This window comes from Gymnogyps californianus, chromosome 11 (genome assembly GCF_018139145.2).
Source record: "Gymnogyps californianus isolate 813 chromosome 11, ASM1813914v2, whole genome shotgun sequence".
Lineage (NCBI taxonomy): Eukaryota > Metazoa > Chordata > Aves > Accipitriformes > Cathartidae > Gymnogyps > Gymnogyps californianus.
Window position 1 is genome coordinate 24565274 of NC_059481.1, and position 13884 is coordinate 24579157.

A 13884-nucleotide genomic window follows, 5' to 3' on the forward strand; every position below is an offset into this window, starting at 1 on the left:
GTTCATCACTGACATAAATATCACGGTATACAATTGGGCTAGGAAAGCTATGTGCCATTCCTGCTTTTAGGAAGCTGTATTTGAGGTTTAGCACTGTTGGCTTCAATCTTGCAGTGCTGAAGTTAGTGGCAGTCCTTCCCTTGTTCGTAAAAGGCTTTGGTTCAACCCCATGCTGCTGACCAAAAGTTCTGTGCTAACAGGTGGGCTTTGATTAATGCTGAATTTAAATACTATTTTCAGTAGATTATAAAGCTGAGCATGCTATAGATAGCTTATGGGTAGTTAAATATGTAGTGATGGCTCAATAATTGACCAAAAAATGTTTAGTCTGTAAACACTAAATATGTAATTTAGTGGTATCTTTGTACAGTACTATTAATGTAATGCTTTTATTAACATAAATACATACTACATATTTGATACTACATATATATAATCTGTTAGAGAAGTCTCGAGTCTAAACACAGTCATCTTCTGCAGCCAGAAACTAAGCTTACAGCAGCACTCCTTCACAAAAAGTGGAAAATCCCAGGAGTCTTCTGTGAGAACAGGGCAGCAGTAAACAGGGTGTAGAATTTATCAGAGCAGAAGGAACTTTCTTTTGTCAAAGGAGGGGGTTGTAGGGGGAGCTAATTTTTGTGGAAGGTAGTGAATTGTTGGAAGTGAGTCATACTAGGGATAAGATTATAATTAACCATGAAAGCAATTTAAATAGAGATACGGTGGCTTTTTCATCACTGGAGTCCTTCTTTGATGGTGAAAGTTATGGGTTTGATGCAGAGTGTTTGGTATGTGGCCAGTGTTGCAAAATTGGTCAGACTAGATGTCTCATTGTGTCTTTGCTTTACAGTCTGTAAATCTGGCTCATCCCCAGTCGCTTGCTTCTAGCTAAATATTGTGGTCTGCTCAGGACTTAAATTACTTTATTGGTTCCCCAAATGTCTTTTTAGGTAGCCTACATGAGAACAAATAGGAAAAAAAACAGCCTTACAAAGCAGATAAAAAGACAGGGAGTATGTACCACAGACAAAATTAATCTTGAATTGCCCAATTTTTTTGTTTTGTTCTATTTTTCCAGGTAGCTGTGGGGCTTCCTTGGACCTTACACGTCCTTCAAGAGAAACTGTGCCTGGCATATGGGGACAAGTGCACAGTTTTCCAGTTCAGGAAGCCTTTTTGCCAGTACAGAGCTTGCCCACATTGCTCTGTCATGAGGGGGGAAGGAGAGGATTTTATCACGGACACTCAGAGTGGGGAGATTGCTAACTTGCCTCCAAAGAGTAAGGAGTCCTCTGCTACTCCAGCAGCCTCTTGCTGCGCCCTAGCATCATGTCATGACTATCAGCAGAACTGAGCAGAATTTGGGCTCCCTGCTTTTCTGTCACTTGCTCTCAGTCTTCCATGGGGAGTCCTGCAGATAGCATGCATGCAGGGCTGTATCCCAGGCAGCTGCTGGGCCATTTGAAGCGAGGTCAGGATGCAAAAGCAGAGTCTTTCAGCAAAGGGGATTGGGGAGACCCATTTTGAAAGCCAGACTTCCCTTTTTCCTGCCTGGCTTGTCTGGTGCGGTGGAAGCATGTGGGATGGGGCGGTCTGCATTCTCTTGCCCCAAGTGTGCAGCTGCTTCCCTTGCAGTTTCTCCAGAGCTTCATGCAGAGTTCCCTGCTGCAAACATGGGTGGATCAGGGCTGTGGGAGTGATCTGGGCTGGCACTGAGAGTGCAGTGGTGAACTAGCCCTGGGGGGTGGGGATGTTTGTGTGTATGTCTGTGTGTTTCTTTAAGACCAGGTCAGTAACTTGTCTCATTTGACCACTACGATTTTGATCTGATGCTGGGAGCCAAAAGGCAACTTTTGCTGTTGGCAATCCATAGCCTAACATGCAACCATATACAAAAGAGTATCATCAAGTGTATGAGGGGTAGGAGCCTTTTTATATATATATATATACACACACACGTACATTTTTCAATATATATATGTAAAATATATATACTTACTCAATTGAGACAGCTCCATCTGGATTCCTACAGAGCATTCTGACCCTGTAGGCACAGAACATGTAGCTAAACCACGTAATTAGAGAAGACAGTGAAAATGAATAGGGATCTAAACCTTATTACAGACTTAAAGAGGATAAGAGTTAAACTTATCCGGGATAAATGGGGTGTAAAGGGAAAGGTCATGATTGGCTGTACATGATTGAAGTACAAAAAATAGTATTAAGAAACCGTTAATAAGGATGAGATGGATCATCTGAAAGAAGGATGCTGAGATGCAGAGTGGCAATAGACGTATGTTATTCCAGCTGTCTGAGAATTGCATGTGTGCTATAGAGAGAATAAGTGATGGCTTGGAATTCTTAGTGTTAAATGGGACCTAGAACAGATCCTACTCCATCTTCAGGCTTTGTTTTGTCAGAAATGAGGATACATGTGAACAATTATTAAGTGGAAGGTTGTTTGAATATGCTGTTATTTCCCAATCTTTTTTGGACTGCAAGACCATAATACTTTGGAAAGGCAGGTGTGGTAACTGTATATACTATCCTGTTTGGAGGAGGATTTGAAGAGGTTAGAGATTCCTTATGTTTCAGTGGTAGCCTGTGGCTAGGTTATCTTTAAATGACTATAGAATCACAGCTTCAGAGTCTTCAGGTGTTCTAAACGTATTTTTTTCAGCACCATTCACAGAAATAATCTTTCTCATAAAGGAAGTGGCCAATAAATACCTGCAAAAGAACAGATAACAGTAGTTTAAATAAAGGACTGAATTTTGGAGCTCTTGTTTCCCCTAGGAAGCCAAGTGATTAGGCATTAAGGCCAAGTACTTAAAGAAATTTTTTTTACAGAATTGATGGCTCAAATATTGAAACTAGAGAAAAATAGGTACCTCTGTAATACTATTTGTAAGGCTATCTGACTAGTGCCTATTCAACATTTAAAAAAAAAAAAAAAGACAAGACAAGAACCAGGAGAGGCAATAAATTAAACCCATAGATACACAAACCCTAACAAACAACAATTAGCAGAGACAGTAACAAAGACCAGAAATCTTAAATCAGGGGAGCTATTACAGGAACCACTGAAATATAACCTTGAAGAGGTTCAGCCAGATTCTTTGATGATGTGTGATAATTGTGTTTTATTTTTCTTATCAGAATGGGTCTTATAGGAAAGAGTAAGTTTATGAGATTTTTTTGAGGGAGGATTGTGGGACTGTGCAAAAAATATTACGGGATTTTTAGGGGGAACAGAACCAGTTCTGCACTCCACAATCTACATATAAACATTATTATTTTAAATGTCTTCTCATTGTATAACTGCAAAGTGGCCACGTGAAGTAATGCAAATAAATGTTAATAATTAGAACTATAACTGTTTGTTATAAAACCTTTTGTTTTGTAATTTATGTCTGGTATTCACCTACGTAGTTATTTTTGGAACTGTTGAACTGTGACATGTAACTTTTATAATCAACAAAAACAGCTTTCACTTAGTCTCCCTTTCATACAGACCCTTTAAAAAATTTATGTAAATATACTTTTTCATGGACTCGCAGAATCATTGAGGTTGAAAGGGACCTCTGGAAGTCTCTAGTCCAACCTCGCTTCCTCAATGCAGGGTCAACTAGAGCGGGTTGTCCAGGGCTGTGTCTGGTTAGGTGTGAAGTATCTCCAAGGACGGAGACTCCACAACTTCTCTGGGCAACTTGTTCCAGTGTTTGACCACCCTCAGCGTAAAAATGTTTCTTCTTATGTTTAGGTGGACTTTCATGAATTTCAGTCTATTGCCCATTGCTTCTTGTCCTGTCCTCTCTCAGCCTGTCCTCATATGTCAGATGCTCCAAGCCCTTAATGCTTAGTGAAGGCCAGTGCTTCACTGAACTTGTTCCGTTATGTCCATGTCTTCCTTGTACTGAGGAAGCTGGAACTGGACCCAGCACTCTAGATGTGGTTTCACCAGCACTGGGAAGAGGGGAAGGATCACCTCCCTTACCTGTTGGTGATGGTTTTCCTAATGGAGGCTATTGGTCTACCAAATTACTTAATTTGTGCTTAAGTAGTAAGCTTATGCCCTGGCAGCGAAATTCCTGGGACTAATTAAAATGGACACATGGTGGCATCTTCAGTACTCTGACTCTTGAAGAAGAACTAGGCAAAGCAACAGTAACAGATGAGCTTAACAGGCACTGAGAGGAAGGGAACTTTCAGGGCATGATCATCTCCTGTGGCAGTGCTGCTGAATGTTGCTGTTGTTGCATGCTGATGTTTTGGGGCACCCCGCTTCAAATTGTGGCTGACATTTCAGGTGAGTTACCATGGTGTGGTCAGCAGAGCTGTTTAGATGGAAGGGCACAACTGTGTCCAGCAAGGCCAGGTTTTGCTACTGAGGGGGGCTGATGCAGCCGGGAAGCCTAGCAAGAGAAGAGGGCCTACGCAAGCCTGGCCCAGCGGGGTGTGTGGACGGTGGATGGACTGTCAAGGCTGAGCTGAGCTGGCTGCGCTGTACGCACAGGGGCTGGCATGGTGGGGCTCTGCGTGTAAGGAGGCTGCAAGGGTTGAGAGGGCAGATGTAGGGTCGTGACTGGGTTGACCTGGGCTGCGTCCCATGTAGCAGGGCTGGCGGAGCTTACTCAGAGCTTAGCTGGGTTTTATGAATGGGGCTGACAGGAAAGCTCAGGGCTACCGGCGGGCCAGCGCAGGGACCCTGTGAGGGGGACCCCGTGAGGGGGACCCCGGGGAGGGACGCAGGGACCTGCGTGGGGCAGGGCGGCCAGGCCGGGGTCCGTCGGGGCTAAGGGTTGTGGGACGCGGCCGAGCTAGGCCGGGCGCTGGGTCCGGCCGGCGGGGCAGGGCACGTCGTCGCCCCGCTTCGGCAGCGGACCAAGGTGGCGGAGGCGGCCGGGGCGCGGCCGGGGCGGGGCGAGGGGGCGAGCGCGGAGCGGCGGCTCCTCCCCCGCCACACCCGGTGCGGCAGGAAGAGGAACAGCCGCGCCCGCGCCCAGCTCCTGGCCGGCCCCGGCCCAGCGCAGCGCCATGGCGGCGGAGGAGGTGGACGGGCTGGCTCTGTCCCGGCCCCACTATGGCTGTGAGTACTGGGGCGCCCGGGGGTCCGCGCGGCCGCCAAGCAACGACCTGCCCGGCGACGCCCTGCCCGGCCCACGCTGTCCGTCCCTTCCAGGGGCCGGTGCTGGGAGTGGAGGCTGGGGCGCTGCAGGCGCGGGGGGAGCCGCGGGGCCTCGGCTCCGGGACTGGCCCGCGGGCGCAGTGGGCCCCGCCGGCTCTCCGCGCGGGCCCCGGGGCGCGGCCCGCCCCGCCGTGCCTCCCGCGGGGTGGGCGCCGTGGGGCGCGGGAGCTCGTCCAAGCTCGACGTCCCTCCCCGAGCGTTAGAGAAGAGCGCTGGGAGAAGGCGGTGGACGGGCAGCGCAGGGGCGTCCTCCAGCTCTCCCGTCGTCGCCTCCCGCGGGCGGGCTCCGTGCCTCGCCCAAGATGTCCGCCGTGGGCGGGGGGGAGGGGGAGCGCGGGGCGGGGGCGCCGCTGGTGGGAGGGGGCGCGGCGGCCGCCCGGCAGGAGCGGGGCGCGGGGGCGCGGGGGCGCGGGGCCGCCGCCGCGGAGGTCCCTGCCTTCCTCCTTGCCGCGTTTCGGCGACGACACCTGACTTACCGGGCGAGACGCGCGTTCCGCTCGGACACCTCCACCTCCTTGTCATACGCTTGCTGTGGAGAGGGAGGCTTTAGTTCAAGGTGTCCGAGATACGTGCTCGCTTGTGCTACGATACCACGTCAAAAATGAGCAAAGGCGGGGAAAACCGCGGTGCTGCGGATGGGAGATGTCGTCAGCGACCGCCGGTCAGAGCGTGCGGGGCCGCCCGAGGCCGGCGGCGCGGGGCCGGGGCGGGCAGGGAGGGCGGCAGCAGGTGGAGTGCTGGAGGAAGGGTTGTGTGCTGGAGGAAGAAGGGTTGTGTGCTTGACACTCGGTTTAAAGTAAGAAGGAAGGACTGAGTTGGAGAGTCGGGAGGGGAGGCAATTTTTCCTTACTGGTAGGCGTTCCCCTGTGGTTTGGGACAGTTTTCAGCTCTTGTAACTTTGGGTGGGGTTGAAGTAATCAGGAAGATGCTTTTGCGGTACTCCAGAGTGGTTTCTAAGAGACCCTTTGCAGTTTGAACCAAGATCTTGTTTGATCCCAAGTGCTGTAGTTGATATCTCATCACTTGTGTGTATTTGTTGAAGGCATTTTAGGTGTAAGCTAACCTTTGATTAATAATGGTATGAGACTTTTCCTATTTGTCAAGTTGGTCCATAAAACCTAAAAAACTGTGGGCTTGGTATTTTTTTGACATGAGAGCATGGATGAGGTATTTAGCTGTAAGAGTGGAAAGAGCGGGCTTTATCACTGAGGCTTTAAACACACAGAATGTGGAAGATTTAGGCATATACCCCTATGTAGGTGCTCAGCTTGATCCAAAGATGACACACAGGTTGTGGATCTGAATGATTCCCTTCCAGATGAGGAGTGTGAGTAGCATTTCCATCTTTTTTAGAGATGGACTGTAAAGATAGAGAAGGGATTATATGATGTGAATATATATTGTTGTCCTTCCTTAATCTTTGACTACCAAAATCGGAGGATAGATGGAGGGACGTGTGGTCACTGATGTGCTTTTGAGGAAGACAAAGGCAAAGCTAGAAGAAAATAAGAAAATGAAGGACTGTTTCTAAGAAATTGGAAGATGGAAGAAGTTGGATCACAGTCAAATTGAGAAATCAGAAAGAGTGGAGATAGCAAGTTTATGTGACAAGGAAGGAAGGATAAGGAAACAGGGTCTCTTCTGTTGCTTGTAAAGAGATATATTTGGTCCTTCATTTTCTGAATCAAATAAAACCTGTGATGACTTTCTGTGGGAAAGGTTGGATCTGATTTTTGGTGTGCCTGGTCAGTTACATTCAATCTTCAGCCACCTGAGAATGTGTTTTGACTGTTTGCAGCTGTCTTGGATAATGAGAGATTAACAGCAGAGGAAATGGATGAAAGACGGCGCCAGAATGTAGCCTATGAATACCTTTGTCATCTGGAGGAAGCAAAGAGGTAAGAATAAGTGGGTTTGAAACTGCTGGTGCTTTAAAAGACGTTGTGATATTTGGTAAGGGGAATAATTTGGATGCAGCTTACTTTTTGTCTTTGTTTCTTAGTGTCTATATAGATTCATTTTCAAACAAACAAAACCCAAACAAACAAACAAACCAAAACCAACCGACCCCTGATGTGCTTATCTCACGTGTTCTTAAAGACTTTTTGTGACAAGGACTCCGTAGCTCTAGTGCTCCAGTGCTCCTAGCACTGGATGGGTTCTCCCTGTTATCTAACTTGCATACGTCTTGGTGCAATTTTACCTCACTACTTATCAATGGACATGAAGAACCGGTTATTCTCTTCCTCTTAACTGCAACCTTTTACAAATTTAATTTGTAACAGTGTATTTCCCTTGTACCTCTCTTAGACTGAAAACCCAATTCTTGCGTATTTCTCTGTGGGTCCTATTTAATAGATCTGTGGTATTTTTCCCTGGATTGCTCTGACCTCTCTCCACTCACTCCATGTGTTTCTGGAAGTGCACTGCCAAAACAGAGAAAAGTTTTCCAACGGGGTCATTAACATGCATATTTAGAAGAGCACAAGGATTATTTTGTGTACCCTGATAGATATGCTAGTATCGTACATTATGGCATGCTATCTACATTTTCATAATGGTATGATGTAGTAGAGTTTTGCCACCCTTTTCCTTGAACGGTGTGCTGTTGAAATTTGTTCCTCATCCTGTGTTTATACAGTCTATCATGTTTTCCTGAGTGTGTCACCTTTCACTTGATACTGCTGAATTTGATTTTTGCTGATCTTTGTTTAATATGTTGAAATAATTTTGATCTTATTCCTGTCTTCCAGCATGTGTGTAGCTTTTGTGTCATCTCCATGTTTAATAAACATGTTAAGCATGCTGTATTTCTTCATGCAGACAATTAACGAAAGTATGATCAGAACACAGTAGATGCTATATATCTGCTATTAAAGGAAAAGGAAGCAGTAAGAAAAATGAATGCATGAAATCTTACTGTTGGTATTTTAAAAATCTTTTTGCAAACATTCAATCCTGTATGCTGTACGTGGAGAACAGGAATGAGACGGACCAGTTTGTCTACTGCTTCCCTTCATGACAGTTGGGTCTCTTCATGCCTTTGTATAAATTCAGTTTTTTACTTGAAATTTAAAATGTTTTTTGAAGCTGAGATTGAGACCAAAGAGAGGTTTTCAAGAACAAGATTAAAGAAAAAGAGGTGAGGTAATGTTTGTATTGGTGACTCCCCCTGCCCCCAACACTTTTGAAAGTAAGGCTAGTGTTTCAGTTTGCATTTTGTAATTAGCCAGGAAATGGATTGTGAGCTTAGACTTTACTTGTTCCCACAAAGATCTAGGCAAACTAGCCAATGTGTGTGCCACAGAAAATAACTTCTGGAACAGTAGAAAAGTACAGAGCATGCATAAAGACATCTTCTAAATAGTCAACAGCATGTTTTGTCATGGCTCACTGAATACTTCAGTCTGCCTTTGTCCTTCAAAAGATGATATGGATTAAGAGCCAGAAAACATTCTCTTCCACTGGCTGGGTGATGAATTTTGGATAAATCTGTGTAAGTCTTCCCCAGCAAGACAGGCACGTTCCGCTGTAGTGATTTTACTGGGGAGGAAATGCTCAGTTTATACAAGTTCACTGCTGACAGAGTATAAAGAAGGATTTCATTCCAGGATTTTAATAGTGTACGCTGCCTTACCAAGAATGTATAATATATTTTTGAAGGGGCAGGGAGCACTAAGTTTATGCTATAGTCTTTTAGGTGCTTCATAACAATTGTCACTACTATAGATTCACAGAGGCTGCTTAGTTACTAGCAGATAATAATTTTCTGTCCATATGGATTTGGATGAGATTTGAAGCAGTGAAAAAAATCTGACTATAAGTCAAAATAACTCCTTCCCTTTGAATCCAAAATCTTTAGGAGCAAATGCTGGGCGACAGGGAGAGGTGAGTTGTGCTGTAGTCACTGTCCGTGCTTGAAGGAGCCCCAGATCCATCACTTGCGGACTCTTTCTGTCGTTGCCCTCGGAGTAAATGCTTTCTGAGGTGCTTGTTCTCTGTTCAGTTCCATGTCCAGATTTGCAAAAAAAATTCAGGCAAAAATACCTAACACAGCAACAGCTTTAATATTTTCATTAAGCTGTTGCTTAATCATGGAGACTTACTCTTGAGATAAATCATCTTTGAGTCTAAAGTTTCTTGGCTGTCTTATCTCTGCTTCTGAGTATTGCCTTGGTATTGATGAGGCTGAGCAGCTGGGTGTTTGATTTTGCTGCACCTTGTCAGAAACAAGATGTTTTCACTGTTTTGTCCCAGGATGAGCCTTCACATGTTTCAAATAATGCCTAGTGGTTGCCAGTGTGTTTTGTGAAGAATGAAGCAACAGCTGTGTCGCTCAAAATGCAAGTAGTGGTGTTACAGCCTTCCTCGTACCTGCTTTGGCAGTCAGAGCACTTGTGAAGTGAAAGGTCTGCTTGGAGAGCTTCAAATACCCATTTTCCAACCCTCAACCCATGTTTGCTTAGCGGCCTACAGGCTGTTCATGCATATGTGAGTGGGAATTCCTGAGTCCTATAGCTGAAGCCATACCACTTTGCATAAGAGTTAAAGATTAAATGACCAGAAGGAGGGGAGCAGACTCCTTAGTTTAATAATTAAGATACACAAGTGAGAGCAAAAAGGCTTGAGTTCATGGTCTACTCCCAAGAATTTTTTTTCTTCACTGAGCAGTCTTTTTGTAAATAGTCTTTGAATTTTTTTTTATTACTACTAGTACAGCCTAAAAGAGGGCTCTTGGCTGTGTTGTTTGAAAGGAGTTTATTTAACAAAAACAAGTAAACCAGAACTGTAAGAGGTCATTATATTTGAAATTAATGTCCTTGGTCTGAGATTTTCTCTATTTGACTTCTTTGCTAGTAGTGTAACTGAGACATAAGGTGTGAATTAGATACCGTAGCGTTTTGCTTGTGCTATTGATGACAGTGCCTCAGAGCTATGGGTATAGATAGGAGGGTTTATCATCTTTCTTCATAGTGAGAGATTTTCAGATTGGAAGTTATATCTATAAGAAGAGGAGGACCTAATAGCAGAGGAAGGTATCTGGTGCGCCCCGTGTCACTCTCTCAGAAGCTGAAAAGGTGAATGTTGTAAAGTTGATGGTGGCTGAGGCAGGGTGGGAGGCGGCTGAAGAACAATTCTTAGCGGCCCATCTCCTCCCCCGATGATAATGTTGTTATATTACGTTATAATACCGCATTCAGACACTGCAGTTTATATTCAGTTTTTCTATAATGCAAAGGTGCCTAAAATGATGTGAATAATAGCATGCTGATTTGCATTGCATCAGCATTGTCAGAGGCTTGCTATCCCTTTAAGCAAGCAACAAATACGGAATCTAGAAGCAGAAGTGATTTTTTTTTTTTTTCCTTTGTAAATGTTAAAAGAAGAAGGTAAGATGAAAATTGGCTAGCACCTAATTTCATCCTGAAATGAAAAATCCAGAAAAGTCTGGATTTCTGAACCGTCTGATGTAACAGCACATGTGCAATAGCTTTGAGTAATTCATGAAGTTGTTTGGAGGACCTGTCTGCTAAGGAGCATACATCAGAGGCATTATCAGAGAAATATCAATAACTTGTACTTATTTAACGGTATTCTAGCCTGTTTTGTTTTTTCTTGAGCTGTCACTGTTGTTCTGTTGTTATTTAGCAGTTTTTGACTTCAGCTACTAATGTGCAACAGTCTTGTGAAACAGGCATTATTCTTGTTAGTTGGAGAAAGGGAGGCAGAGTGCGCAACTAAGTTGCTCAAGATTGTGAAAGACATCGAAATGAAAATTGGAGCTAAAATGAAGATTGTGAATAGAGGGATTCCTGTACTATGCTTGGACCAGATACCTCTTTCTTGAATGAAAATGGCTTTATGAATAAGTGTTGTTTAATGCTTCATTTGGTGTTTTGTGTTTAGTTGTTTGTTGGTTTTTTGGTGTGCTTTTTTTTTTTCTGTCTCCAAATCACAGTAATCTATACAGAAAAGCTGTGGCAGTGCAGATAAAACTGTAAGAAGTACTCTGTTCTGTTGTGACATGGCAACTGGTGCTCACAGAAGGGTAAGGGTATACTTATCTGGAATAGAAGCAAGCCGAGAGAACTTCTCTTTGCTGTCCTTATCTAGAAGTCAGGCTGGTGCACTATAATCTTCATCTGTGTTGTGTGATAGCCTTTTTTCCTACATGGTTTACTTGTTGGGGTATTTTCGTCATGAAATTAGCACTTATCAATTTGGCAAAGGCTTTTTCAAGGTTTGTCTTTTGCTGTGGAATATTTTAGGTTCTCCAAGTTGGAAACTAGAATGTTGTTGGCTCTCTTGGTTCCTTATCTGGCTTGCTGGGTGATGGTACCACGCTTTTTCCCAGGGATAGTAGGTAATATTTTCATTCTGGGTTATGCCCTAGCATGGTGTAAGCATTTTAGTGCCCAGATTATGTGGCTTCCAATAATTGCATAGCTTCCATTGTGCCTGAGCAGTGTGTGTTTCTTCTTGTATGCATCGGGATGGAATCTGACCATGTGGGTTTTTTCCCTCCTTTTTGAGATTTTCTTGTAGATGATGTTCCCTATTGAGCAAGAAAAGGATGCTGCTTGCTCTTTATTGCTGATTTAATCTGTTCAGGGTTGAAGTGTACTGTCTGTGATCTTGTGGTAATCCCCTTCTTTCTGACAGATTGGAAGATGGCTTACTGTAAACTGATAATACCATTGAGAGAAATTAGTACTTTTTGCCTGTGTCATAAAGTCTGAAGGGTCTTTCCCATTGATTGCTTTTCTGTAAGAATTACTTTCCCCTCTCCCTCATGCATGCTCTCTCTCTTTAAAGTGGGGAGCAATTTTTTTGATTGGGGTGACTTGTCTGTGTCCTTAAGCAGAAAATAAACCTAAATTGTTTGCCAGGTGACCCAGTTAAATTTTGTTTCCTCGAGGAAAATCTAATGTTTGAACAAAAAATCTCATCTTCATCTTTTTGGGTTTCCCACTTTTTAGTTTGAAAATGTTTGGATGGATATCACTGCCTCTTGGAATTTGGCATAGTTATCCAAGATCTGCTTAAACAGGTTTCTTTATCTTCAGAGGTGTAGGGCGCCCAGAATGAAGAGGAAGAATTAGAGGACACCACTTTCTGGACAGATTGAACACATCTAGAGTTAGTGCTAGATGGGAAGCTCTGTAAAGCCTATTCTGTGAGTAACTTTGTAAAGCTGGTTCATCAGTGTCTGTGAAGGTGTAGATATCAGTTGTTGAAGGAGCTCTTGTTTGAAGATAAAATATTTAAAATAGTATGCTACAGCTTAAACCTGCTTATGAAGAAAATGTGATAGTTGCTTTTTTACACAGAATTAGTATCATGAGGCTTCTTCATTGCAAATCAGATTTTTCAGAAAGGCGATAAATTGCATTGATTCCATTCTATTATTCACCTGAACTTGGAAAAATCGAGGTAGTTTAGTTAAAATATGTGTCTTACGAGCCTCTGCTAAGAACAGGGCTGCAACAGAGAGCTAGGTACCAGTAAGGTAGTTTGAGAAAAGCAGGATTAGGCTTTCTCACTTACTTTTGTGCAGTTCTCAGTGTGCCTCAGATAAGCAAGTTGTGTGCAGAATCTCGTATTTGAATCCTGCTTAAATTAATCTGCAAACTAGATACAGGCAAGTTTCCCAAGGGTTTTGAAGCTATAGAGTTAGTGCACTACCTCTTGGAGGATTCTGAGGAAGAAGCGGTAATAGCAGTCTGTGGAGTACAGCCTAGAGTGCCACAGTCCTGGTGGTGTGAACCAGAGCTGCAGTTTAAGAATTTCAGGGTTTTTTTGGCTTTGTTTTATTGTAAATCTCAAGACAGCAAGAATCGTAATGTAACTCTAGAGTCCCTCAAATAAAAAGAAATATGAGGATTGTTTTGGGTTTATCTCTGAGCCCATTCTTCCCCCTCCTTCCTTTCGCCCCTCCTTCTCCCCCCTTTTCTTTTTTAATCATTTGTAATATTGAAGTATGATTGGATTTTTACAGTTGCAGAGTCAAGAGAGAAATAAGCTCATTCATCAATTGATGTATTTGTAGATATATTTGTATGTGAGGAGTCCTGATATCTTCATGTATAATCCAAGTCACAAAATTACAGGAACTGGCATCTGGCTGAAAATGATTTACGTAATTCCCACCAAAAGTGACCCCTCTAGATCAGGTGAGTGGGTCAGAAGGTCACTAATTGATGTAGCAGAACTTACTTTTCTGTGGCATAAACAGAGTATCTCTTTTTATTCCAGGCTAATCAAGACTTTTTTCTTTATTTCCTTGTATTTCCATTTTATGCCCACTTGTAAATTGGGTCCAGTATTGTGTTTTGGGTTGTTTGTTGGTTTTGGGTTTTTTTTTTTTGTGTGTGGGCGGTTTTGGGGGTTTGTTTTGTTTTCTGCTGCTGTCAAATACGATGCAAGTCCCATGTTAGATTGTAATCCATGAATATTGATAGATAATATTTTACTATCAGTAGTTGTAAGTTGAAGTAGCTGCTGTTTAGCTCTCACTACTTCATCTGGGGCTTCTTATCAGCTCCTGTTTGGACTTGAGATATTTCTCTACAGTTCCTGTACTGTTTTGTTGATGACCTCATGCAGCTGGCAGGGAGTGGCTGTCTGGACTGGAAGTGTCTTGGAATGCACATTCAGAACTATATTTTCCTGAGAAGTGGGTGGAGAGAAGTGGG

General features: G+C 43.7%; 1 protein-coding gene across 1 annotated transcript in view; it reads left to right on the forward strand.

Annotated features, from left to right (window-relative positions):
- Positions 1-5036: 5036 nt before the first annotated feature.
- Positions 5037-13884, forward strand: part of IQGAP1 (IQ motif containing GTPase activating protein 1) — a 76208-nt gene continuing 67360 nt past the window's right edge. The window contains exons 1-2 of the mRNA XM_050903706.1: positions 5037-5089; positions 6987-7086. Coding sequence (XP_050759663.1) covers positions 5038-5089; positions 6987-7086 — 152 coding nt within the window. The 5' untranslated portion in view covers position 5037. The remainder of the gene's footprint in view (positions 5090-6986; positions 7087-13884) is intronic.